At 38.8% G+C, this 26,355-nt stretch overlaps 1 protein-coding gene across 1 annotated transcript; it reads left to right on the top strand.

Moving 5' to 3' along the window:
• The first annotated feature begins 4,081 nt into the window (after positions 1-4,081).
• On the top strand, positions 4,082-9,628 carry LOC132613274 (uncharacterized). The gene is made up of 4 exons (XM_060327300.1): positions 4,082-4,166; positions 7,695-8,015; positions 8,076-8,281; positions 9,614-9,628. The coding sequence occupies exons 1-4, from the start codon at positions 4,082-4,084 to the stop codon at positions 9,626-9,628; spliced, it is 627 nt and encodes a 208-aa protein (XP_060183283.1).
• The last annotated feature ends 16,727 nt before the right edge of the window (positions 9,629-26,355 follow it).

Raw genomic sequence — 26,355 nt, 5'->3', positions numbered from 1 at the left:
GGGTTTATGAATGCTTGGCTTAAAAGTGATTTTTTTGGGGGGGGGGGGGAGGGGTGCGGGCGCGGGGCGGGGGGTTTGGGGGTGAGGGGTCGGGGGGTGGGCGGGGTGTTAATCTTCCGTCTCAATTTATGTGATATACTTTGATTAGACATGACGCTTAAAGAAAAAATAAAGATTTTTAAAAATTATGGTCTAAAATAAGTTATAAATATTTGTGTGGTTGTAAATCATTTCGTTAAAGGTAAAAGAGAAAATTTTAAGTTAAATTATTTATAAATATATAAATGTATCACATAAATTGGGACAGAGAATTAGTAATTATTTACTACTATTTTTTGTAGAGGAAGAGGAAATTATGAAAGCTTGTGTTAAAAGAGTTTTATTTTTATTTTTTAGGGGGTTGGGGGAGGCTGTTAGATTATTAATTATTTATTTTTTATAAGATAGAGGAAATGTAGGAAATAAATCATTTTGGGGATAGGAAATTAAGGGGCAAATTAACTCCCATTTGGTCATAAGATTTGGGGAAGCTTTAAAAAATATGTGAAAATATTGTTTGTCAATGGAATTTGATTAGTTTTTTTAAAAAAAAAATTCAAGTATCAAAAACTGATTTGGTGGGTGAAAAATGTAGGAAATAAATCATTTTGGGAAGAGGAAATCAAGGGCCAACATAGTCAGGCCGTTATAAAAGTATCTCTCTCCATACCTTGGTCTCAAATATAATTCTTTGACTGAATTGAAAACCCTTTAAATTTGTCGGTAATTTTTATTTAAGTATTCGAATTACGATATGTTTCAGTTAAAGTATTGATTGAAAGTGTCTCTCAATGATTTTATTAAGCATATGTTAATTTTAAATAGCCAATTTAACAATACGAAATCTGCATAAAATTTGCAAAATAATTTGAAAAGCCTAATAAAGCTCAACAACCTAATCTTTATTTAAAATTAAATTCAAATAAAGTAGACTCATCTTAAAATTAATCTCAACAACCCAATATTTATTTAAACTTTAAATTCAAATAAAGTAGACTCATCTTAAAATTAATATACTTATTATTCTAAAAAGAAAATTACTGCGATAATTGAGAGCAATTTTCAACACCCCTCTTTTGATTCAGTTGCTACAATTTAAAAAAAATTACTCCTCAAGTTTTGCTTTAGCTGTTTGTGTTGAGTTCTTTTGATTGGTGTTGAACTTGCACACTTTTCTATTTTTTTCTTTTTCTTCTTTCGGTTTTGTGCATGAAAAGTTTCTTCAATAATCTTGTTTTGTTTAAAAGCTCTTTTGAAAGTGTTTTAATTTTAAAAATTATAGAATTTGCAAAAAATTGTTGTAACAAATTTTCTTCCATCACAACATCCTATAAGTCATAGATTTCAAAATCTGATTTTATTTTCACCGACCAATTCAAGGAGTTGTGAGGCTCTAATATCATTGTTGGTTTTTTAAAAGATGGTGCAGCAAAACAAGGTTGAAGTATTGATTGAAAGTGTCTCTCAATGATTTTATTAAGCATAGAGGGGTTTTAAATAGCCAATTTATGTTAGATACTTTGACTCAAAATTTTGAAAACGATTTTACGCTTGTTTTCAAGTGCTCATTATGTAGATAGGTTAACCAATTAAAATATGTTATCTTCTTTAATTATGCGCATTAACCTCAATGGGACATAAAACTCATGCATGTTCCAATTGATGTTGATGTGTATTATTAAAGAGGAGACATATTTTATGTGATTAACTTATCTACGTAATGAACTGTTAATTGGAACATGTCATAGTTCAAGTGTCTAAATGAAATTTACTCGCAAATTTAAAGGGTTTTCGTATTGTCGATGTATTGAGCCTTATTCTTTCTAAACAAACTAATTTTATTTCAAAATATTTGATATTTTAAAAATATTTACTATTTTATATTTATTTTTCTAATTTCTATTAGTGGAGTATCATTTTTTTTTCTTATTACAACTAAAATGGAGTATCAATTAAGTGACAACATTTAAGAATGGATAAAAAAAAAAATTAGATAAATATTTTATGATCAATGCTCGTGATTGTCTTTCTTAAGAGATCTACAAAAAACCTCAAAAGATAAATAATATGGATCGAGCAGAATATATGATACATAGCTACATCTATGTTTGAAAAGGTAGAGGATTTGGGAATTGATCATGTTACAATAATTCTTTTACATCTCCAAAATATATGACTTAAAAGCATGATACCTTATAATTAAACAGGACCACACAAAACTAATAGTAATTCGTTAGGAGGAAATTTACATGTAGGAGAACCAAAAAGTTATTTACCAAAAAATATTTATATACTTTGTGAGCAAAAATTCTTTTGTTAATTTGATTATGCAGTGAGACTCCAAACTAGGCTTTGAAAGTGTCATTAATTTAGGCTTCCTTGTTTATTTCTACATTTTTAACTTTATGGCTGGACCATAGCTATTTCCTAATCTTTTTCAAGTTCGTGCTGGACAGTGTCACAAGCCATGTATGTTTTCTTTTTGGGTTTCCTATACAGTGTTCGGTATTCGTATTGACATTCGATTAAATTTAGATTAGCATTAGAAGTCCCACCAAAGGCAACTCCGTATTCACCAGGGCTCGAACTCAAAATTTCTGATTAAATATAAATAAATATTTATCACTCCACTACGACCTTTATTGATCACACACCATGTATGTTATCCAACAATAAGACACACTTATTGCAAATTGTAACATTATTTCAATCATGGAAAAGAAAAGGCAACCAAAGTCTTTTTTTCTTTCTCTTTATTTTTTGGGCGATCACACTAGTGTCTTTATTTGTTCATAGAATTCATAATTGCTGTAGTTTCTTAAATAAAAAAGTAATTTAAAAATAAGATCAGTAAGCAGCCAGAAGAATCAAGACTACGGTCAAGTGATACTAAGAGTTGATAAGCACAAATATGTGTGAGTTCGACTTCCGCAATCCTTTTTCTCATATTTTTTTTTTGTTATGCTTATGCAATAAATAATATTAATGGAAAATTTACATGACATAGCTAATTCTAAGAGATATTTAATGGTTAATAACTATTATTTAAGTTAATTATATATCGTAGTTACAATTTTCATTTCGTAACTATATGCAATTGTATATATGTATTTGAATGTATTTGATTTACGTACTGCAAAAGATAAATACAATTGTATGTATATATACATACATATGTATATGGCTGAATACATATATTGACTGTATGTTTGCCAAATGAATTGGACTTTTAATTTTATGTTGTTTGTTTCATTTATATACATATGTATATGGCTGAGCAGTCAATTCAAATACACGCGGGGATACCTAAAACTTAGCTACGAATACAACTGGAAAGTGTATTCAAATACACGCGAATACACCTAAAAACCAGCTACAAAATGTAAATATACAAAACACAATTACGGGTTGTTAACAGCTCTAATTATATAGTCATTTATGTAAGTTTTTCATAATTAATCCCGTCCGATTTGTCTAGACACAAATGTATAAATATAATAAAAACTTTTAAACCGTGTGATAATTAGAGTTGTGTATAACACATGTCAAAAATATAATTTAAATCTTGTGATCTTAATGTCTTTTTGTTAATGATAAAATGATATTAAAAACTAAATAGATATATAGAGTGATATTTTTTTATAAAACGGATAAAAAAAAGTAAAGCAGATAAATTGAGATGAATGAATTTAAAAAAGAAAGAAATAGCAAAAAGAAGATAATGTAAGTAAAATGAAAAACCAAGAAAAAGAATACTATAATTGTGGTTGTAAAGCAAGTGGTGGAGAGATAGAGAGATGGAGAGAGTATTTGTGGAGGTAGAGGAAAAAACAAAAAGAATACAGTTGGAAGTAGAATATTTGATGGTTCATTGTTAGCTCATAAGAAGCTGTAAAGATATAACCAAAACTCTATTTTTTAATCATTTTAAGCTAATGATTGATCCAAGTTTTTTTTACAAAAAAAAATATTTTGGGGATTGGAAGTCTTTGGTTTTCTGTTATAGTCCTTTTTCCTCGTGGAATCTGGGGGTAATAACACAATGGGCGAATTGGATGATAGCTGGGGCAGTCTCATTTGTCAATTTGACAATTGGGGTCCTAATTTGAGCCACGGAATTTCTCATGGTAGGTCCAAAAGATTTTGTTGTAAAATTAAATACATTTTAATATATTTTAAATTGGTACATTGGTTTGCCTCCATTCATATATATTTAATTGAAGTCTAGGTAGCTTTCAACAAATATATGCAATCTTCAATAATAGTTCTCAGGCTGAAGCAATAAAAGTCGGGTTTTTCAACCTCAGATTTTCTCGGTTTTTTCGGGGTTTTTAGGTTTTTTTCCGGTAAAGTCTTCATACTAAACATATAACTTGGACTTTAAATATTTTTTTAGTCTTAGTAAGATACGACTATCTAATTAAGACATATTTAAGAAAATAACACAAAATGTGAGATGAGAGATGACATTGTACCAAAATATTCAACAAAAAAAAGTAATGAAATTGCATAAATAAAATGATCATAATCCAAAAATTCTAAGTCATGCTATAATAAGTACACCTAATTTATAAGGCATATAGAAAATGATCTTAATCTAAAAATAATAAGTCATGCTAAAATAAGTACGGCTAATAAGTATTAATTACATGACTAAATATTAAAGAAAAAAATAAAATTAAGTTATGTATTTTCATTTTCTAAACCAATATAAACTAAAGAATAGATTTCCAAAATTATTGTCATTCCTAGTGTTAGAATTGAATTCCTTTTATTAGCATTAATATTGATTTGATTTTTGTTGGGTTTTATTTGAGTTACTAATATCTATGGGCTATAAAACTTATTGGACCATTCAAAATTTTAATTCCAAGTGAAATAATATGTTAAAAGACAAAAAAAAACTATGAAAAAGTTTAAGAAACATTTATTTGAAAAATGTAATATCAGGTTGGTTTGATTCGGTTTGACTTTTTTTTTTTTAGTTAAAAACAAACCAAACCAATAGTGGTTAGATTTTTCTTTTTAAAACCAAATCAAGTTAAACCAAACCACTAGTCGAATTTTTTTCTCGTTTGATTCAAATTATCGATTTGGTGCGGTTTGTCGGTTTCCTTTGTACACCCCTACTCATTGATATATATGTTTGACTGCAAGAAGGCAGTCTATTTCTGCTTTTAAATCTTTGTATCCCAATTCTTTTACTAATTTTGACCCTTGTTTTATGCTCCATAGTTCTGTAAGGAGGCTTCAAGTAGATTTCACTTACCTAAGTATCACAACGTTTTCCTAGATCATTTCTGAAGATCCCTATTGAAGCAATATCTCCAAATCACATCTTGATATTGTTATTAATGTTCAGTTTAATTTATTTTTCCTGCACACTGTTTACCCCGGATTCGGATAATCAATTGAATTTGTACGTAGGTATAGGATATGCGCTTTGGGTCTTGATGTATGGTAGATAGAGAAAATGTGTATATGAAAGCTCTTTAATGAAACGACTACTGATGACAATTTGTTATGATAGCAATGGGAAACACTTGATATAAGAAACACAATAATAATGGAAACAAACGGTCTTGGCCGAATCAACTATTGAGAGAGAGATTGGATATGTGAATTCTTCTATTATAAGTGTTCTTGGAAAGTAAAAGGAACCAACCCTTACAAAGGAGAGGGAGGTGCCCTATTTATAGTGTAACCTCTGTGGTTTCATACAATATGAACTAATAAAATAATAACAATAAGGACAGCTCTGCACGGATTTGGTGGGATTAGACTGACGGCGCCGTCTGACACACGCATGGTGGGTAGTTGACCATGACAGGACGCTACTGACGCGGGGCCTGCGTGCAACGGCCATATGGACTAACGGCTACCTGGACCGATAGCTACACGGACCAACGGCCGTGAATTCTCAGGTGACCGGTCTTGGTCGTTCCAACGACGTCGAAGGCAGATCGGTCGGTGCCCTCGCATAGCCCCGACCTAAGCATTACCCCCGGTCAAGGGCGAACAGTAACCGGCACAGTCTCCTTCCTTCCTCCGATCCCTCGTTCCACCGGTTTACCTCATATCCGGTTTTTACCGTATACAGATAGCCCCCACACTTCCTGGGTCTCCGATTTATCGGAGTAATGGGGAGTGGATACCTTTCTGAAACCGGTGGTTCTGTCAGCCCGTCGTTATCTTCGCATTTTGGCGGGAACGGTTGCGCAATACCTCCCTTTTTATCGGCCACGTGTCTCGCCCCTGGTGGTCCACTCCTGACAACCGCCTTTTGCACGTCGTTTCGAGTCGCTTCATATTAATGACGGGGGCACGTGGCGCCGTCTGGTTGGTCGTCCTCGGTAACCGTTCATCTTCCATGCCTATATAAGGCCCTTTACCCCTTCATTTTACCATTTTCACGCTCCAATCTTCTTCAACCCCTCTTCAGTTCTGCGTTCTTCCCATTTGTACCACACTCAATTAACTTCAAACTTGATCTGCTTACTGATTCATTGTTTCATAGCGCGTGCAAAAGAACCGACTTGGTCACCACTGCTGCCGAATATTCTCTGCTCGAGTATTGCTGTTTCATACTTTACTCCTCCTCGAACCACCAGTTCCTTTGTTTTTCTTAAATTTCTCTCTCGGACCTTCTTTCTTTCCTATTTCCAAGATGTCCGAATCCACTTCCCACGATGCTCCACCGGTGTCATCCCCGGGGGCCGAGACTGGGTCTCCGGCTAAATTCGAGCCCACGGCTTCGGATGTCATACCGGCTAAATTCAACTTCAACAAAGATCTTGAGGTCGAAAAGCCTTCCTCCGTTTCGGACAGGGGATTCGACGTGAGGCGGTATCCCTCATCTATTACCGAGGAGAAGCTCGATACAGTCCGGGTCGATTGCGGGTGGGACACCCGTCCAGTTCGGGTTTTCGCCCCTGGACCAGATGAATCTGTTACTGACCACCGTGAAGGGTTTCTATACGTTTACACATACCCCTTCACGCTCAAACTCGACCCTCCGGTGGATCCGGTCATCCTCGACATGTGCCGGACTTACAGTGTTACATTGGCTCAGATCGGCCCAAATGTTTGGAGGGTCGTAGTGTGTCTCCGGTCGTTGGCCAACAATGCCGAGAAGGAGTTCACACTATCCCACCTGATACGCCTATATTCCCCGAGGCTGTTCCGGGGTGGCGTAATGAAACTGGCTAAGCGCAGCCGGAATCCATTCTTCTAAAAAATGGATGAAGACAGAGACCGGGGATGGTTGGAGCGATACGTCCGGGTAAAGACCGAGGACATTATCCCAGCCGACCATATGCCTTTCCCGGAGAAGTGGAATAACAAGCGTAAGTCTGAAGTCTCGAATAGTTGACTTAGCGTTGTTTCGTTAAATTTCGATCCCGCTTTCTCACTGTTTCTTCCTTATTTTTGTCAGCCAATGGGTACGTTCTTCCGGTCATTCGGAATCTGAGTGACTGGGTCACTGTACTTCTCGACCTGTATCCTTACGACGATCGGACATGGGCCCACCTGTCACGCGGCCGGTGGATCGCCCAAAATCATGGTAACATTTTGTTTCCCTTCATGCTAGTTGTATTTCCCACTGTTCATGGTTGTTTGCCCTCTCAACCCTTGCTATTGTCTTTGTTTTTCAGGTTTGCCTAAGGGCTCGGTGGCCCCTAGACCGGAATCGGGGACCGCTCCCCCTGCACCGGTGTCCGATTTTGACACGGCGGGTTCTTCCCGTGTTCTTGCCGATGCTGCAAAAAGGAAACGGCCTTCCGAAAGGGGGCAGACGCCAAAAAGGAAGAAGGCAAGAAGCGTTGCTCGGTCTTCAAGGGAAGAGACGGAGCCCGACATTATTGTTCGGAGAGTGGCCTCAGTTCCCTCCGTGGCTCCCATACCGGAGGAGACAGTCTCCGCTTCACCCCTTCCTTCTGTCGGCGAAGGTCTCTTGGTTCCAGCTCCACGTTCAGGTGCGGAAGAAATACTTTCACCGGTTCCTCTTCGGTCGATTGACTTTGTCTACATTTTAGGTGAAACTTCTTCGGAAGACACTCCCCTGCAAAGGAAAAGATCCGGGGAAGCGGCTGCTGCTGAAGCCGACAAAAGGACCGATCCAGTACCGGAGAGCGAAGCCCTCACAGGCGCTCGTCCGTCTCCCGAGCATGAGCCTGCCGCAACTGCGGAGCCCCCGGCCTTTGCCGAAAATATTGAGGCTGATCCAAGTTTATCTACTCCGGTTCTGCGGGTGGATGATTTTGACTATATGTTCTCGAGCACCCCCCCTCCCCCCGAAGCAGCGGACTTTGGTCATCTCCCTATTCCTCGAGCCACGAGGCCGGCCAACCGGATCTCCGAATCGGGCGCCAGGGATAGCTTGGTAAATATCTTCTCGGCCCCGAGCGTGGAGCCAAGGAGAACCAGATCGGCCGTAGTCACCGTCCCCGAGGACTGCAGCTTTCTATCGCGTCCGGTGGGCGTAGCGAGCTATTTGCGACCCCTTATTTCTGACTCGGACAGGCGCAAAATGACCGGGCTCACTTGGCAGTGCCTCATTAACGAGGGTATGCATGCAAGCAACCGGGTAAGCTCCTCTGTCATCCTTGTATAATTTATCTGTGGATTTTATCCTTACTTCGCCTAAGCCTTATGACTTATTTCACCTGCAGAGTGTGGTTCTGGTCAATGACGCTTTCATCCGTGCCCAACACGAGATAGACGATCTTTGAGGGCAACTGGTCGCCCAGGGCCGAGAAACGGAGAAATATCAACATCTTCTTCGGGAGAAAGAGGGAGAGTTGAACCGGGCGGCCGTGCTAGCCAACCTTCAGCCTGAGCTTGATGCGGCTAAGGGCGAAAACCGTCGTTTGAAGAGTGAACTGGCTGCTATGACCGATTATAACCGGAGCCTTGAGGCTGACAAAATCAGCCTTAGCCAGGATAAAGCCCAGTTTTCCTTGAGGCTGGATAAGCTCGAGACCACGGTTTCCCAACTCCGGGGGGAACTGGACTCGGTGAAGGCTGATGCTACGGGCTTGGCCTAGAGGAACCGACAGCTAGAGTCCGAGGTTGCTTTGCTCAACGAGCGCAAGAGGGTGTCCGAGGAAAAAGCCGAGGAGCGGTCTCGGATATGTGAAGGTCTAAGAGCTGAGCTCGAGGGGGCGGTTATTGCCAATGACGGCCTTAAGGCCGAGCTAGAGGCAGCCAATGGTAGGATAAGTGTCCTTGAGAAGAACCGGGCTGATCTGGAAGCAAAACTGGCCAAGGCTGAGGCCGACTTGGAAGAAACCTGGAGAAGTGTTGAGGCGGCCGAGGCTCATACTGCTATTGTCGCCGAGTATGAGAAGTGGAAGTCTCGGCGAATCACCCTCGAGCAAGCTGAGCACGGCCTTTCGGATCTTCCGGCCCTGATACTTGAAGCAAAAAGGATGGAGGAGGAGGCCAACCGTGCCCTTGGGTCCGAGTCAGACGACTCCGAGCGGACCGAGTCCGAACACTCATCCTCCTCTAGCCATGCCGGATAGCATAGGGCCTGTGCTTCATCCTTTGTTTTTGTTTTTTGCCTTTGTAGGATTTTGGTTTTTGATGTAAAGAGCATCTCTTGTATATATATATATATATATATAAAGAATGTCTTTTCCTTGTTTCTTCGTTTTTGGATGTTTGCTATTATTTTTGCCATGATCGTTGGTCCGTTTTAGGACAAGTCGACTCGTAGTCGTTAATTCATCGTGCCCGTAGGTCTTATCCGATATTTTGGGGCCGGTGGCTTATCAAATTTTGGCTTGGATCATTGTGATCTCGTTGCCTTTGCCAAATTTCGACCATGGTACCCGGCGTAGGGTATGCGAATGAGACAGTATCGAAATACTGTGGTTATCAACTGGGCAAAGTGTATTTAACAGAAAGTTGTTATCCCAATTTTCGATAACTTTGTGTTTGCAAAATGTTTGTACATATGAGAATTTTAACTCTTTCTTCCTTAGTCGTAGCAAATGTAAAGTGGGACACGATTCGTTATGATCGTTTGGTCCTTACATCGGAGGCTATGGCCGGTGGCCGGTGGCCGGGCCTTAGTTTTGCCGTAGCAAAATGCTAAATGGGACACGATTCATTATGATCGTTTGGTCCTTACATCGGAGGATATGGCCGGTGGCCGGGCATTAGTTTTGCCGTAGCAAATGTTAAGCTTCTCCGTCTGCTTTAATCGGGGTCGTCTTCGGTGTGACATAGTACTCCCTTAGCACTTATCCGATCTCTGAGATCGGATGAGTGTTATTATGTCCCCAATCGGAGGGTGCGACACCGAGTATCCGGGGGCTTGCCCTTCATATTTGTTAAGTAACACGTTGTACTCGTTGCCTCATTAAAAACCTTGTCGGAAAACCCATTTTGGGACAAAACTGTACTAAGGAAAAGAGTGCAACACGTGTTTTCAAATCTAGATTATAATTTTGTCCCGCTCTTGACTTCCTGCAAAAGAGAAAGGTTAATAAGAGAACATGGGGAGACTGTTGACACCCAATTTTGTCCCACCTTTCCTCCGAAATACCTATTTGCGCTTCTAATATTTTTCGGCGAATTAAAAATATGTTTATATTTTTACTATAATTATCAGCTTCTTATCAATATCGGCGTTTCACTATTCTATTACAGCACTAATTATTATTATTATTATTATTATTATTATTATTATTATTATTATTATTATTATTATGTTACCAATATTATTATAATTCACATTTTTATCATTTCAGCACATTTTTATCAGCGTACGCACACACATCGCATTTATTTTTGCATAATTAAATAATAGTGTTATTTACTGTGGATTTTCGAAACATTATTGCACGGCTATTACAACGCCATTTTTTATTATCTGAGCACTAATAATTGCATATTTTATATTAAGTAATATTTTAACACACGTTAGTATGGAGTTATTTAAATAGGTCTTTTATTTAAATGTAGTAGCCCAATCAACTCATACTATTTTCGGACCAATTCATAAAATCAGCCTACATTTATTCCAAGCCCACATCTTCAAACCACCAGCCCTTTATTTTAAACCAATACCCATCCCACTACCCGAGTTTACCCGACCCGACCCGGCTTCTCATTTAACAAAAAGGAAACCCTAAAAGGGTTTCCCTCATTTCCCGTAGCGCCGCCTCCCCGCTCCTCTCTTTCATCGTCATCGTCATCTCCTCTCCACCATGCCGTGTCCCCCACGCTCCTCTGTCCCTTCCACTTTCCCCTGACCCCCATTTCACTCTGTCCCCCACGCTCCTCTCTCTCTTCTTCGCAAACCCTAGATTTCCCTATAAATACCGATGTCTATGTTCGTTGCAGGGGATCTTTTCGATTGAGGAAATTCCCCAAGAAATGAGATTTTTTCCAGTAGCTGAAATCCCCTTAAAAATTAAAATTCTGAAGCAAGTTTTTTTTTTCGAAACCTTGAAGATCTCTGAAATATGAGTCTTTTTTTTAGTCGCCTATAATTCCTAAAATACGAGTTTTATTAGCAGTTACAATCTTGTTTTATTGTCGAGTCAAAATACTACATCAATTTTGTTTCGTTTACCTTGGTGTTGCTGCGAATCCGAGCATCGCAAGCTCGGATTTGGTAGTGTTCGAGTGTAGTTCGGAGATTCGATGCCTCACTTCGCTGCACTCGAAGAAGGTAATTCCCCTTTTCCCATTTATTTTGCATTTTTTTGTTTCCTCAGTTACTATGTGTTAGCTCAGTTTTGCCATTTTTTGTGATTAAGAATGTTTATGTGACGAGTTAGTTAGCTAAGTAATGTTTGTCCCGTGTTAGTTTATTTTAGTGCCCCTATGGGATTTGTGTGTGTAGTTTGGTATCTACATATGTGTTAGAATAGACCTTTTCTAAATAAGAAATACCCATGAAATCTGTAGTATCAAATTAAGTTTAAATCGCCTGCTTCACACAAAATACTATAAATAATTTGTTTAGTATCCAGTTGTTGGATTTGTTGGATTTTAATATAACTGAATTAGCCAAGGATGTTTTGGAGGGTTGAATCTTATTTCGCATGATGGTTTGAACAGTAATGAAGGATGAAACTACTTATTTATCGTATTGTAAGTACGCTTAAGGCTTGAAGCATGTATGATCGGGTAATATCCATCTGCGTGTTCATGGGCGAATAGATGATCACTGTAGTTTCAGATTAGTTTCTTCCTATCATTTCACTTTTCTGAAAGTTTCTGATCTATGTGGGAATATGATGTGGTTATAATCTGTGTTTTTGGCGGGTTTCACATTGGTAAACACCTCAGGTGTGATTAGTTTCTTTTGCTAAGTGTCAAGGCGTTAGCTGTGTTCTAGGATGGTATGGTGGTAGCTTTTAATTACTAGTTCAATATCTGCTTATGTGTGTTGGTTGTCATTCTTAGTTAGTTATGTTTGTTAATGGTTGCAAGCATGTTTAGGCGCATTAGCTTTTTAGCATTGTTTCGGGTTCAGCCGTATTGTATTGTTTAGTTGGTAATCTTCGTCTCCTTTTAGTTTTATTGTTTTCTTATATGTGTTTTAATTCTTTGCTCGTTTGTTTCGATTTCTCGCTTAATATAGTTGGTTAGTATTCAACAGTATGATCTCATGTTAGCCGCTTAAATGGTTTGCCTCCATGTTTCGTGTTAATGTTTTAAAGTAGTTTGAAGTGTTAGTTTCTTGCATATTTAGCCGCTAGTCTTTATCCCATTATGTATATGATTCAAGTATAGTAGTATAGTTCAGAGCAGCTTGAACTATTTAAAATGTTATTTGTTTGAAGTATTAATCTGTCAGGAAATAGATCTCTGTAGCATGTTCTGTGTCTATCGTTAGCCATATTTATCGATTACATACTAATCTTTTTCCTTTCGTTTTTATGCATGACCACCGCGTGCGAGTCCGAGGAACTCATCTTCTTCCGCATTCGATGTTGGGCCAAAGCCCAACGAAACATTCTATCGAGTCAGCCCCATCAGCTGTGTAAAATGATTCTGGGCCGAGGCCCATAACCGCAGCAACAGTGCACAACAATTGGCCTGAAATGGGCCGATCCATTTAATTCCTCTCCTCCTCTATTTTATGCTCCGTTGAGCATTTTGCTTCGGTATTGAATGACTAACGCTTTGCCTTGTTTCGTTCCTTAATATTAGATGAATCCTAGCGGATTAGTGGGGATGATGTTAGTAGTAACGGGTAGTTAAATTAAAGGAGAAACCAATAGTTAATTCCCTAGGTTTCAGTTCTTATGTTAAAATTATTTAAAGTCCTCTTTTATGCAAATTATTATGTTTTCTCTAAATCTCATTTTAAGCAACATTCTTATATTTTCTTTAAAACCTTAACAACCTTTCCTAGCCCTTTTTCTTAAAATTCAAAGCACCTTATTTAGCATTAATTAATTAACCTAAGTTTGGCCGGACAACCGTAGTTAACGGATTCTAGAGGATGCCTAACCCCTTCCCTTTAGGATAATATAGAACCCTTACCTAGAATCACACTGATTAAGCAGACTATTAACGGAGGTTTAGTTAGTTTTACCTTAGTTAATAATCAAGTGTCCTAATTCACCTTAAAATCAATTAGGTGGCGACTCCTTAAAACAAAGCATATAGGAATCTCCAATATGTTGTACTCCGCTTTAACCCGGTTAAAATGGGGTATGACAGCTTGGCGACTCCGCTGGGGAAAACGAAAGGTTCTTAACCATAACAACTTAGGTTAATAATTAATTAATTGGATTTTTTGGGTGTTTTGCCTTTATTTTTGCTTGGTTGTTTCCTTATGTGCTTTTAAATGGCTGCTTTATTATGACAAGTTTTCTATGTTACTGCTTTCCTTAAACTGGCATTCCGTTCATATTTCATCCATTTTTGGAAAACTCACACTATCACACGTACACGCGAGGTGTGTTTTGCGCACCCGCAAATTTCTTCGTAGAATCCAAATTTTAGGAGAGTTGGCGTATGCGCGGGGTGTCCGAATAACGGTGACCGCGTAGCCTTCTCACTCGAGTAGTCCGCTCGGGAACTTTGTGTCTAGTAAGCCAAATCTTAGAAAACTTAAGATAGAGCTTTGCCACCAATTTTATTAAGTCATGCATGCATAAACCTTAGGTGGGTCGGTCCTTGGTATCGACTCCACAATTAGGAAACTTACCAAATTGTCGACGAGTTTCATAACCCAATGACCAAACAAGCATATTATGTGTAACGTGATAATGATAGAAAGATCCAAGCCTAACCATGACATGTCAAGTTTGGGAATCATCTCCTTTTGTAGGATGGTTTTTCACACCCCCAAGTTCTGAAATTTGTAATTGCTCGGCTTTAAACATGAAATTTTCTCTTGTGAACCGAGTCCTTGAATTATCGGAACAAGTAAATATTTTTGAGTTCGAGTTAGTTGTCGTCGTTGGTGAAAAATGATCTACTCAATTCTCGTCGCCCCTGTCGCTGCTCGAAACAAAAAGTAATCTTTTCTTCCTCATCTTAGTCTATATCTGTCATTTAGTTCTGTTGTAATTGTAGTTCTATTTTTCTTAAGTTAGAAGTTGTAGAGCTTGTTTCATTTCTTCCTTATGATGTGATTATAAGGTGGTATTGTGAATCTGTAGTCAACAACATGGTGTAATTCCTTCCCTCACATTGTCACTTAGCTATGTAATATGGCTTGTTTGTTTGGTATTTAGCTTCCAGTTTGTTTGGGTTTGTCAAAGTTTTATTATGTTGTATGCCCTTATGACCATTCCAAAATCCCTTCCAGCTCTAGAATATTGTTTTTCTATCTTGGTTTTGAGTGAGCCCAGTTAGCGGTAATTAGCTGTGCAATAATTTAATGAAGATTGCAATGACTGCTGCTACTATTAATAATATTCTTACTATCAGTTCGTTGCCCTTATTGGTTTTGTCTCTACTGTTCAATGATCACTTGCTAGGATAATGTAGCCAATTTGTTAATTTCCATATGGTGATGTATTTCAAATTTGATTAACTTAGTCTTTGTGTGTCTTAAGACCTGCTAAGTGTATTCACCTAGTGTCAATAAGGACCAAGGTCCACCTGTAGGGATAAGTTTGATTAATCGTGTATATTATATGCTTGAAGGATTAACTTAGTACCAATCTAGGGGAAACCTTAAGACGTATGATGAGTTAATCAGTTAACTGTCCTTTAAAGTTCCCCCATAATGAGCTCATCCTTAGCTAAATGACCTTATGGATTAACAACTCTTAATTCAGCACAAGTGCTGACTGGATTAAACTTCAACTTATAAGTAGTCACTAGTTTCACTTAGGTTTTTCTTTCTTCTGAAGCTTAGCCCTAGCTACCTCTTATTTTGTGAATAATGTGGAACACCAGGGTGGTTCTCTATGTTAGTTTGATGGTGCAAAGCATTTGATGTTAAAATCTTAAAATAGTGACTCTTTTCTGGGACACAAATTTCTTTCAAACAGTTTCCTCCCTAAGCATGTCTAGCGAAAAGTAATAAAATATGATAAATGTGTTCATCACCAACTTATTTGCTTGTGATCAGTTTGAGATCATGTTGGGGTAAAGAATAACTTTAATGATGTTCAAAATCCCCATTTGATGTCCTTCTTCCTTCCAAGGATGTTCAATACACTAGCATATGTCCGTATTTTTTGATGTCTGAACCAGTAAAAGCAAGAGTGTGCTAGGAGATAGGGAAGCTTGATCTTTGTCAATAATTTGCATTTGATTAAAAGAAGAACTTGATGTTGGCTTGCTGTGCTAAAGGGTGTGATACCCATGCTATGCTGATTATACCAGAAAAATGACAAGTCCTTGGATGAATAAAATGATAAAAGTCTAATAATGGCCATTTCTGCAATCTACCTATCCATGCACTATGTCGTCCTTTCAAGCTTACTGTTTTACATAGTAATTTGCTTTGATTTATTGGCTTCTCTGATAGCTCTTGTTATGACTGAGGTTTCTTTTGAGTTGTCTTATGTGGTAAACAATATGATGCTTTGGATGCTTATCTTGCACTCCTCTTATTTGGATAACTTGGGGAATATCCCAATCCCAAAATGATCATGAGTTTCTGCTGAACCTGGGACCACTAATACAAACTGTTGTCCTCCTGAGGCAAGCACTTGCTATGAATAGCTGCTATTAGTTCTTGTTGTTTTCTCTGTGGCTGTACAAGGGGCCACCATGTGTTACTTGACTAAGATGAAGCGAATCGTTTCATTGCCTTTGAGAATATTGTACTTTGGTTGCTTTTGAGGAACAAGGGTTGTGTGTTGAATTGTTGACAGTTTTCTGCTCTCTGTGACTGTGGTGCTATTTGATTACTGGTATTTATGATAAAACACCTGTTGACCACCTTTTGAATGGACTTGCTGTTGTACTTTAAGGCATCATATGCTACTTTAAAAAAAATCAAAGCAAAAAAAAAAAGTTGTTACCCTATTTGATACAAGTGCTACCCCCGGAGTTGCTGTTGAGTTATGTACAGAGACAGATCTGCTTTCTTGAACATTTAATTAAGACTAGCTTAAAAATAATGATCTTAAGATGCTTTAGACACATTTTAAAATCAGTGTTCTTAAGAATCTTATATGGTTCTCTATTCTGTCACATGTTAGTAAGAATGAAAATAAGTGTGCGTAGTGATATAGTTGTTCTCTCCTGCTGCGTCTTAAGTCTTTAATGCTGCACTGGGACACTTCTATGGGCTTGCAGTGTCTCCTGTCTTGAAGCCCATTTTGAGCTGATGCTTGACAAGCAATAACCTGACTGTGTGTTTGGTTGTTATGCCCATCTACTGTGATTGGTTGCTATACATAGTTGCTGATGTTTCTCTGTGATGCTATACTGCTGACCTTTGCTGCTGTATTTTTGTGAGATATTATGCTTGGGGATGCCATTGTGTTCCTGGGATTTGACAAAGAACAGTACTGCACTCGATTTGCTGCTGCAATCTTAACGAGCTGTTTTGCAGTATGTTGAGATTTGGGCTTGAGGCAGAAATGAAAAAGAAGTGAACAAATACTGAACTTGAGCTGCTATTTCAGAGACAGTTTGCTGTCACACTTTAGCTACTGTCTGTTGTGTTTCTGCTGCCTCTTTTGAGGGTGAATTGCTACTATTTATTTTTTGTTGAACTGCTGCACTATTGGCAAATGGTTGCTGCATTTTTTTAGGGCTAAAAGATGAAAGTCTCTTAACCTTTCAAAGGATAAGCTGCTGCACTTTTGAGGTTTAAAAGAGTTGCATTCATGAGACATTTCGAGGCAAACAACTACGGCTGTGTGTGTGTGTTTTTGAAATATTGTTGTTGTTCTGCTTCTCCTCAAATGAGCTGAGTTGTTTTTGAAATATTGTTGTTCTGCTACGCACTATGGCTGCTTATTGCTACTATTTATTGCGTATTTGAGGCCTTTAAGTTTAAAGTGAACAGACTGCTATACTTGGTGAAAATCCCACTGATTTGATTTAAAACATGATTGAGATAATGTTTGTTGAGCTAAAACTAAATTTTTCAGCGCTTATCTTTTCTTGGGAACATTCCTTAGCTTGTTCTTTCAGCAAGATTTTGATTAATTTAAATTGCAACTGCTAAAGGTTGTATTTTGTAGAACTAAGGAGGAAAGGATACCAACTGGTTCCCTTAAGGCTAAAGTCGTTTTGGTGCTAACTGGGAAATCAAATGATGCCTTGAACCATCTAGTTTTCTTTGATATTTGAGTTGATTCTATTAGGATTCTAATTTAATTAAGTTTCGCCTGGGTTGAGAATGTTTATTGCATTTGGATGTCGTCATGGGAAGACAATTTGGATAAGACATTCTTACTTAGGGACCATGATTGTCACTCTCGAGATATGGGCTCAAGTGGCTAACATAATGAAGTATTTGGGGAATGCGGGAGCAGGGCCTAGCAATGACGGAGCATCATCTTCAGTTCAGCTGCCAGCATTATCAAGTGCGAAAGATCTAGGCTGAGTCTTAGGTTGTCTTTACATTATGTCACCTTTTATGTATTTTGGTTTATTGTCTCATTAATATACTCGCTTTTATTTTATTTCAATGAAATTTGGCCTTTTATTTACAAACTCAAGTGTCTCAATTAAATGGCTTGGATTACTCTATCATAATCTCGAATATGTGGCGTTAGGCCTACCTCTGGCATAAAGAGGTCCCTGCATATTAGGACGTGTTATTAATGCTGGTGTTAAAACTTTGTAAGTCGTTTGCTTGCTTACTTGCTAAGTGATTCACTGGAATTTATTTGTAATATGCTCGCTCTTGAATTTATTTGCGATTACTTGAGGCTAAGAGAATTATTTGAATTTATTTTCTACTTGTTTAGTTTTAATTCTTTAGAGGTCGCCTAGCATTGAACACTGCGTTGGCTGCGAATCTACAATGGCAAAAAGATTTGAATCATTCAACATCGGTGTGGGATTGGTGCAAGCGCAAAATGAGGATAGCGAGAAGAATGTAGTACAAAGAAGCGTGTTGGTCAATTTAGGAAGTACTTTCAGCCTTCTTCCTAACACAAGTTCAGCTTCCAGCTCAACCCAAAACATTTCCTTCACTATTTCTCCTCACCCAGCTTTTACATATATACCGCCAAGATACTCTATTAAACCAGAAGCTTTGCGAGTCACGTTGATGCCTAATGTCCAAAAGCCTGCACTTGCAGCACCCTTCACAGAAAACCAGCAAAATCAGCTAGCGGTATGCCCATACAAGAGATTGAGAAATGAAACGAATGCAATCAATTGGGATGACTCGGATAGAGAGCTTCACAATTTAAGGAGAATTGTCGAAGAAGAGATGCGGGCAAGAAATGTCCAAAGTTTAAGATATGAAAGCTTGTGCATGCTTCCAAACGTTGAGTTGCCTCCAGGATTCAAAGTGCCAAAATTCAACACCTTCAATGGCAGAGGAAATCCTGTTACGCACTTGAAGGACTATTGTAGCAGATTAATGGGAGCTGGACAAGATGAATCCATACGAATGAAATTGTTCATTCAGAGCCTATCAGGGTTAGCATTAACAAGACTTTCGCAAATGGTACACATGGGAGGACATGGCCCGCGACTTGGTAGAACAATTAAAGTTTAACATCGGAGTTAGTCCAAATCTTTATGATATGCGTGAGATAGAAAGAATGCCACATGAGTCTTTTCAGGAATATGCCATCCGATGGAGATTGGAAGCTTCAAAAATACGCCCTCCATTGCCCGAGAATGAGTTGATTTCAACTTTCATCCAAACGCAAAAGGGCATATATTATGAAAAGTTGTTATGTGCGCGGTTTCGTGATTTTTCTGATCTAAGTCAAGTTGGAAAGCAAGTAGAAGCGGGCGTTTGAGTAGGAAGAATTGTTGACACTTCATCATTACAAGCAACTTTTCAAGCTGAGACATTCAACAACTTGCAAGGCAAAAAGAGAGAAACCGACTCAGCTGCCAGGTCTACATATCAGCCACAATCAGGACAGAACTATCAAGTTTCACGTGATCATATATCTCTTCACCAACGAGGCTTCCAATATCAACCCGATCAAGCACAGTCTAGCTTACGATAGTCAGAGCACGTAAAATTCCGCACTTTTACTCCTCTTGAAGAGTCATTAACCAACATATTTGAGAGAATGAAAGTCAAGGGACTCCTGAAGCCAAAGAAAGAATGGATCCCTAAAAGCCTACCGCCAGATTTTGATTGGTCCAAGAGTTGTGCTTACCACTCTAATGTTCCAGGTCATGACACAGAAAATTGCCCAGCACTTAAGTATAAGATCCAGAACATGATCGAAAAGGATAAGATAAGCGTGCAACAAAATGAATTGTGCGACAATGAAGGCCTCCAGTTGCAAATGCAATTATTGTTACCGGTGATCCATCAAAATTGGCACCGAGACATTTGAAAAGGAAGCGTGGAATTAAGTAAGATGATTGAAACTATCTACCGTCACTAGCATTCTCCACCCACTTGCCTCATGACCAACTTTCCTTCTAGTAATTTTTGCTAAAGCATTGTATGAACTACTTTTGACCTGATTCCTTCGGGATAAGTAGGCAGTCCATTCTTGGACACGGTCTTAATATAGTGAAAATTCCATTTTTCCCATAAAGCAACACTGGGGAAGCTTTGCAAATGGCCTATCATTATTCGACAAAAGCATGAATCGAAAATCCCGAGCAATATATTAGTGTCACCAGATTTGTCGCAATGCCATGACCACGAGAAATGCAGATTCAATGCCAAAGCTTCAGTGTTCAATGCAAGGCAACCATTTTATTTTACACTAACAAATTTTCTTTGAGTAACGCAGGGGCATATTTTAGCTATTCTTGAAGGATATCGCACAGTATCAAGTCGGCAATTGGAAGATTCAGATAAAAGCAAAGGGCAAAGTCAACTTAATACTGATTAAATTTGAAACTTACAAATTTCTTTGAGTGCAGGAACTTTTGAATGTAAATTTTGGCAGGGTAGAAGATCCCCACATCATTGGCACTACATCATGAGTATTTGTTGCTGCAAGTTACGCGCTGCGTCAAGCTCGTCTCACCGCATATGAATGCTCGCTACTACAAATCAATCATCGAATCAAGCTCTTCGCTCCGCACTAATTTTAGTAATCATAAATCAAGCACTGCATTTAGGCTAGTCCGCCTTTAATAGGACATTATAGGCTAGTCCGCCTTTAATAGGACATTTTTAGGCTAGTCCGCCTTTAATTGGACATTATAGGCTTGTCCGCCTTTAATTGGACATTTTAGGCTAGTCCGCCTTTAATAGGACATTTTAGGCTTGTCCGCTTTTAATAGGACATTTTAGGCTAGTCCGCCTTTAATGGGACATCATAGGCTTGTCCGCCTTTAATTGAACATTTTAGGCAGTCCGCCTTTAATAGGACATTTTAGGCTCATCCGCCTTTTATATATTGCATGGGCTGCGCACCGCCCTCTTGAAATTTCTGCATAAGGCTGAGCACCGCTCCTATATGTTGCATGGGCTGAGCACCGCCCTCTTGATACTTCTGCATAAGGCTGAGAACTGTCTTCTATATGTTGCATGGGCTGTGCACCGCCCTTTGGAATTTCTGCAAAAGGCTGAGTACCGCCTTTCTATCTATGGTATGGGCTGAGCACCGCCCTCTTGATGTTTCTGCATGAGGATGAGCACCACCTTCTATATGTTGCATGGGCTGAGCACCGCCCTCTTGATGTTTCTGCATTAGGCTGAGCACCGCCTTCTATAGGTTGCATGGGCTGAGCACCGCCCTCTTGATGCTTCTGCATAAGGCCGAGCACCGTCTTCTATCTCAATTTTATTCTGCTTGTAATTTGAACCACGCTCGACCTGATTCCCTTAGTGGGATACGTAGGCAGCCTATGTCAGGCTCGGTCTCGTCATTTTTAAAGTCCCACATCGTCCTATGCCAGAAACTGGGACAAATTTTTAAGAGTATCATCACAAGCGACATCGAGAGATGTGAAGAGTTGTGGTCAGCAGACAGAGGAAAACTTCGGAGAAAAGGCATTCGCTTTGTTTCACAATGTGTCACGGTTCCAAGTTCAGCAGAAATTATTTATCATTATACACATATTTTACTATGCATATTTTATTTTGAAAAAATATGATTTTCAATCAGATCGTTTATTAGTTGGTCAAGACTTAAGAATGAGCGGAGGTTGCAAGTCCAGACAAAGTTGGAGGCATGAAGCGCCAAGAGCCGGATCTTCAAAGTCAACGCGAATCAACCCCCTCCCAAAACTTACAAATTTTCTTTGGATGCAGATTTCCAAGTTCCGGAAGCTAAAATATGTACAGTCGTGCAAGGATGGCACGTCGAACGGTTTGAGCTTTCTTATAACAATTATGCTTCTCGAGTATCAACAATTTTCAAGATTTGCAATGAATTAATGCTTGAGTCTTGCGAAAATTCTTTCAAACGTATCGATGCACAAATTTTTCCTGTTGCTTTCGAATACCCCGCACCGCACATGCATTACTACTTTCAAATGCACCGCATATATGTTGCTTTATTATTATTTTTTTTCAAATGCCTTGTGAATGCTCGCAAGTGCACCGCATATGCATTACTACTTTCAAATGCACCGCATATATGTTGCTTTATTATTTTATTTTATTTTCAAATGCCTTGTGAATGCTCGCAAGTGCACCGCACATGCATTGCTTTATTATTTTCAAATGCTCTGTGTATGCTCGCAGATACATTGCATCGCACCTGCATTGCTTTCTTATTTTCAAATGCTCTGCGTATGCTCACAGACACATTGCACCGCACATGCATTGCTTTATTATTTTCAAATGCTCTGCGTATGCTCGCAGATGCATCGCACCGCACCTGCATTGCTTTATTATTTTCAAATGCTCTGCGTATGCTCGCAGATGCATTGCACCGCACCTGCATTGCTTTATTATTTTCAAATGATCTGCGTATGCTCGCAAATGCATTGCACCGCACCCGCATTGCTTTATTATTTTCAAATGCCCTGCGTATGCTCGCAGACGCATCACACCGCACCTGCATTGCTTTATTATTTTCAAATGCTCTGCGTATGCTCACAGATGCATTGCACCGCACCCACATTTCTTTTTTATTTTCAAATGCCCTGCGTATGCTCGCAGACGCATCGCACCGCACCTGCATCGCTTTATTATTTCCAAATGCCCTGCGTATGCTCGCAGACGCATTGCACTGCACCTGCATCGCTTTATTATTTCCAAATGCCTTGCGTATGCTCGCAGACGCATTGCACCACACTCGCATTGCTTTATTATTTTCAAATGCCCTGCGTATGCTCGCAGACGCATTGCACCGCACCTGCATTGCTTTATTATTTTCAAATGCTCTGCGTATGCTCGCAGACGCATTGCACCGCACATGCATCGCTTTATTATTTTCAAATGCTCTGCGTATGCTCGCAGACGCATTGCACCGCACCCGCATCGCTTTATTATTTTCAAATGCTCTGCGTGCCCGCAGACGCATTGCACCGCACCCGCATCGCTTTATTATTTTCAAATGCCCTGCGTATGCTCGCAGACGCATTGCACCGCACATGCATTGCTTTATTATTTTCAAATGCTCTGCGTATGCTCGCAGACGCATTGCACCGCACCTGCACTGCTTTATTATTTTCAAATGCTCTGCGTATGCTCGCAGACGCATTGCACCGTACCTGCATCGCTTTATTAATGCCCTGCGTATGCTCGTAGACGCATCGCACCGCACCTGCATTGCTTTATTTTCAATTGCTCTGCGTACGCTCGCAGACGCACCGCACTGCACCTGCATTGTTTTATTATTTTTAAATGCTCTGCGTACGCTCGCAGACACATCGCACCGCGCCTGTCATTTTAATCATTGCAGTTTTTATGGGTTTATTTTACATCGCTTTATTTCGATATTTATTTTTACTGACTATTTTTATCTAGTTTAAAGTTTCGCAGGAGCTTTAGCGCAACGTGGAACTATTTCTTCGGCAGCGAACTAGGGCAATGCGTCGGAAAGGAAAGCAGACTTCCTGACAAGGGTCAAAGATCTACCTCGAACACTCACCTCCAACTCCAAATATCCCGCTCACATTCCAGCAGAATTTTCGAGTTCTACCATAATACCCAGTGTCATCATAATTCGACACTGGGACAATATTTTGCAAAGATTCGCACCAATCGGGATTTGTTATTCATAGGGGTCGTAGTCATCCCAGAACTACACACGGCCTGATTCTCATGCAGCCCGAGATATGTAGGCAACTCGGAGACCGGAGTTCGGCCGTAATCCTCTCAAATTTTTCTTTACCCTTGGTCCTCCAAAATCCTTTAGCCGGGACAAAATAGGCTACTAAGTCAACGTCTTTGCCCGAAAATTCTTTCATTATTACTCGGCAAAGAGGGACAAGTTGTTGACACCCAATGTTGTCCCACCTTTCCTCCGAAATACCTATTTGCGCTTCTAATATTTTTCGGCGAATTAAAAATATGTTTATATTTTTACTATAATTATCAGCTTCTTATCAATATCGGCGTTTCACTATTCTATTACAGCACTAATTATTATTATTGTTATTATTATTATTATTATTATTATTATTATTATTATTATTATTATTATTATTATTATTATTATTCACATTTTTATCATTTCAGCACATTTTTATCAGCCTACGCACACACATCGCATTTATCTTTGCATAATTAAATAATAGTGTTATTTACTGTGGATTTTCGAAACATTATTGCACGGCTATTACAACACCATTTATTATTATCTGAGCACTAATAATTGCATATTTTATATTAAGTAATATTTTAACACATGTTAGTATGGAGTTATTTAAATAGGTCTTTTATTTAAATGTAGTAGCCCAATCAACTCATACTATTTTCGGACCAATTCATAAAATCAGCCCACATTTATTCCAAGCCCACATCTTCAAACCACCAGCCCTTTATTTTAAACCAATACCCAGCCCACTACCCGAGTTTACCCGACCCGATCCGGCTTCTCATTTAACAAAAAGGAAACCCTAAAAGGGTTTCCCTCATTTCCCGCAGCGCCGCCTCCCCGCTCCTCTCTTTCATCGTCATCGTCATCTCCTCTCCACCATGCCCTGCCCCCCACGCTCCTCTGTCCCTTCCACTTTCCCCTGACCCCCATTTCACTCTGTCCCCCACGCTCCTCTCTCTCTTCTTCGCAAACCCTAGATTTCCCTATAAATACCGATGTCTATGTTCATTGCAGGGGATCTTTTCGATTGAGGAAATTCCCCAAGAAATGAGATTTTTTCCAGTAGCTGAAATCCCCTTAAAAATTAAAATTCTGAAGCAAGTTTTTTTTTTCGAAACCTTGAAGATCTCTGAAATATGAGTCTTTTTTTTAGTCGCCTATAATTCCTAAAATACGAGTTTTATTAGCAGTTACAATCTTGTTTTATTGTCGAGTCAAAATACTACATCATTTTTGTTTCGTTTACCTTGGTGTTGCTGCGAATCCGAGCATCGCAAGCTCGGATTTGGTAGTGTTCGAGTGTAGTTCGGAGATTCGATGCCTCATTTCGCTGCACCCGAAGAAGGTAATTCCCCTTTTCCCATTTATTTTGCATTTTTTTGTTTCCTCAGTTACTATGTGTTAGCTCAGTTTTGCCATTTTTTGTGATTAAGAATGTTTATGTGACGAGTTAGTTAGCTAAATAATGTTTGTCCCGTGTTAGTTTATTTTACTGCCCCTATGGGATTTGTGTGTGTAGTTTGGTATCTACATATGTGTTAGAATAGACCTGTTCTAAATAAGAAATTCCCATGAAATCTGTAGTATCAAATTAAGTTTAAATCGCCTGCTTCACACAAAATACTATGAATAATTTGTTTAGTATCCAGTTGTTGGATTTGTTGGATTTTGATATAACTGAATTACCCAAGGATGTTTTGGAGGGTTGAATCTTATTTCGCATGATGGTTTGAACAGTAATGAAGGATGAAACTACTTATTTATCGTATTGTAAGTACGCTTAAGGCTTGAAGCATGTATGATCGGGTAATATCCCTCTGTGTGTTCATGGGCGAATAGATGATTACTGTAGTTTCAAATTAGTTTCTTCCTATCATTTCACTTTTCTGAAAGTTTCTGATCTATGTGGGAATATGATGTGGTTATAATCTGTGTTTTTGGCGGGTTTCACGTGGGTAAACACCTCAGGTGTGATTAGTTTCTTTTGCTAAGTGTCAAGGCGTTAGCTGTGTTCTAGGATGGTATGGTGGTAGCTTTTAATTACTAGTTCAATATCTGCTTATGTGTGTTGGTTGTCATTCTTAGTTAGTTATGTTCGTTAATGGTTGCAAGCATGTTTAGGCGCATTAGCTTTTTAGCATTGTTTCGGGTTCAGCCGTATTGTATTGTTTAGTTGGTAATCTTCGTCTCCTTTTAGTTTTATTGTTTTCTTATGTGTGTTTTAATTCTTTGCTCGTTTGTTTCGATTTCTCGCTTAATATAGTTGGTTAGTATTCAACAGTATGATCTCATGTTAGCCGCTTAAATGGTTTGCCTCCATGTTTCGTGTTAATGTTTTAAGGTAGTTTGAAGTGTTAGTTTCTTGCATATTTAGCCGCTAGTCTTTATCCCATTATGTATATGATTCAAGTATAGTAGTATAGTTCAGAGCAGCTTGAACTATTTAATCTGTTATTTGTTTGAAGTATTAATCTGTCAGGAAATAGATCTCTGTAGCATGTTCTGTGTCTATCGTTAGCCATATTTATCGATTACATACTAATCT

The sequence above is a fragment of the Lycium barbarum genome, chromosome 10, assembly GCF_019175385.1.
Source record: "Lycium barbarum isolate Lr01 chromosome 10, ASM1917538v2, whole genome shotgun sequence".
In the NCBI taxonomy this organism is placed as follows: domain Eukaryota; kingdom Viridiplantae; phylum Streptophyta; class Magnoliopsida; order Solanales; family Solanaceae; genus Lycium; species Lycium barbarum.
The sequence above is the reverse complement of the archived record's forward strand: the minus strand, read 5'-3'. Positions and strand labels throughout refer to the sequence as shown.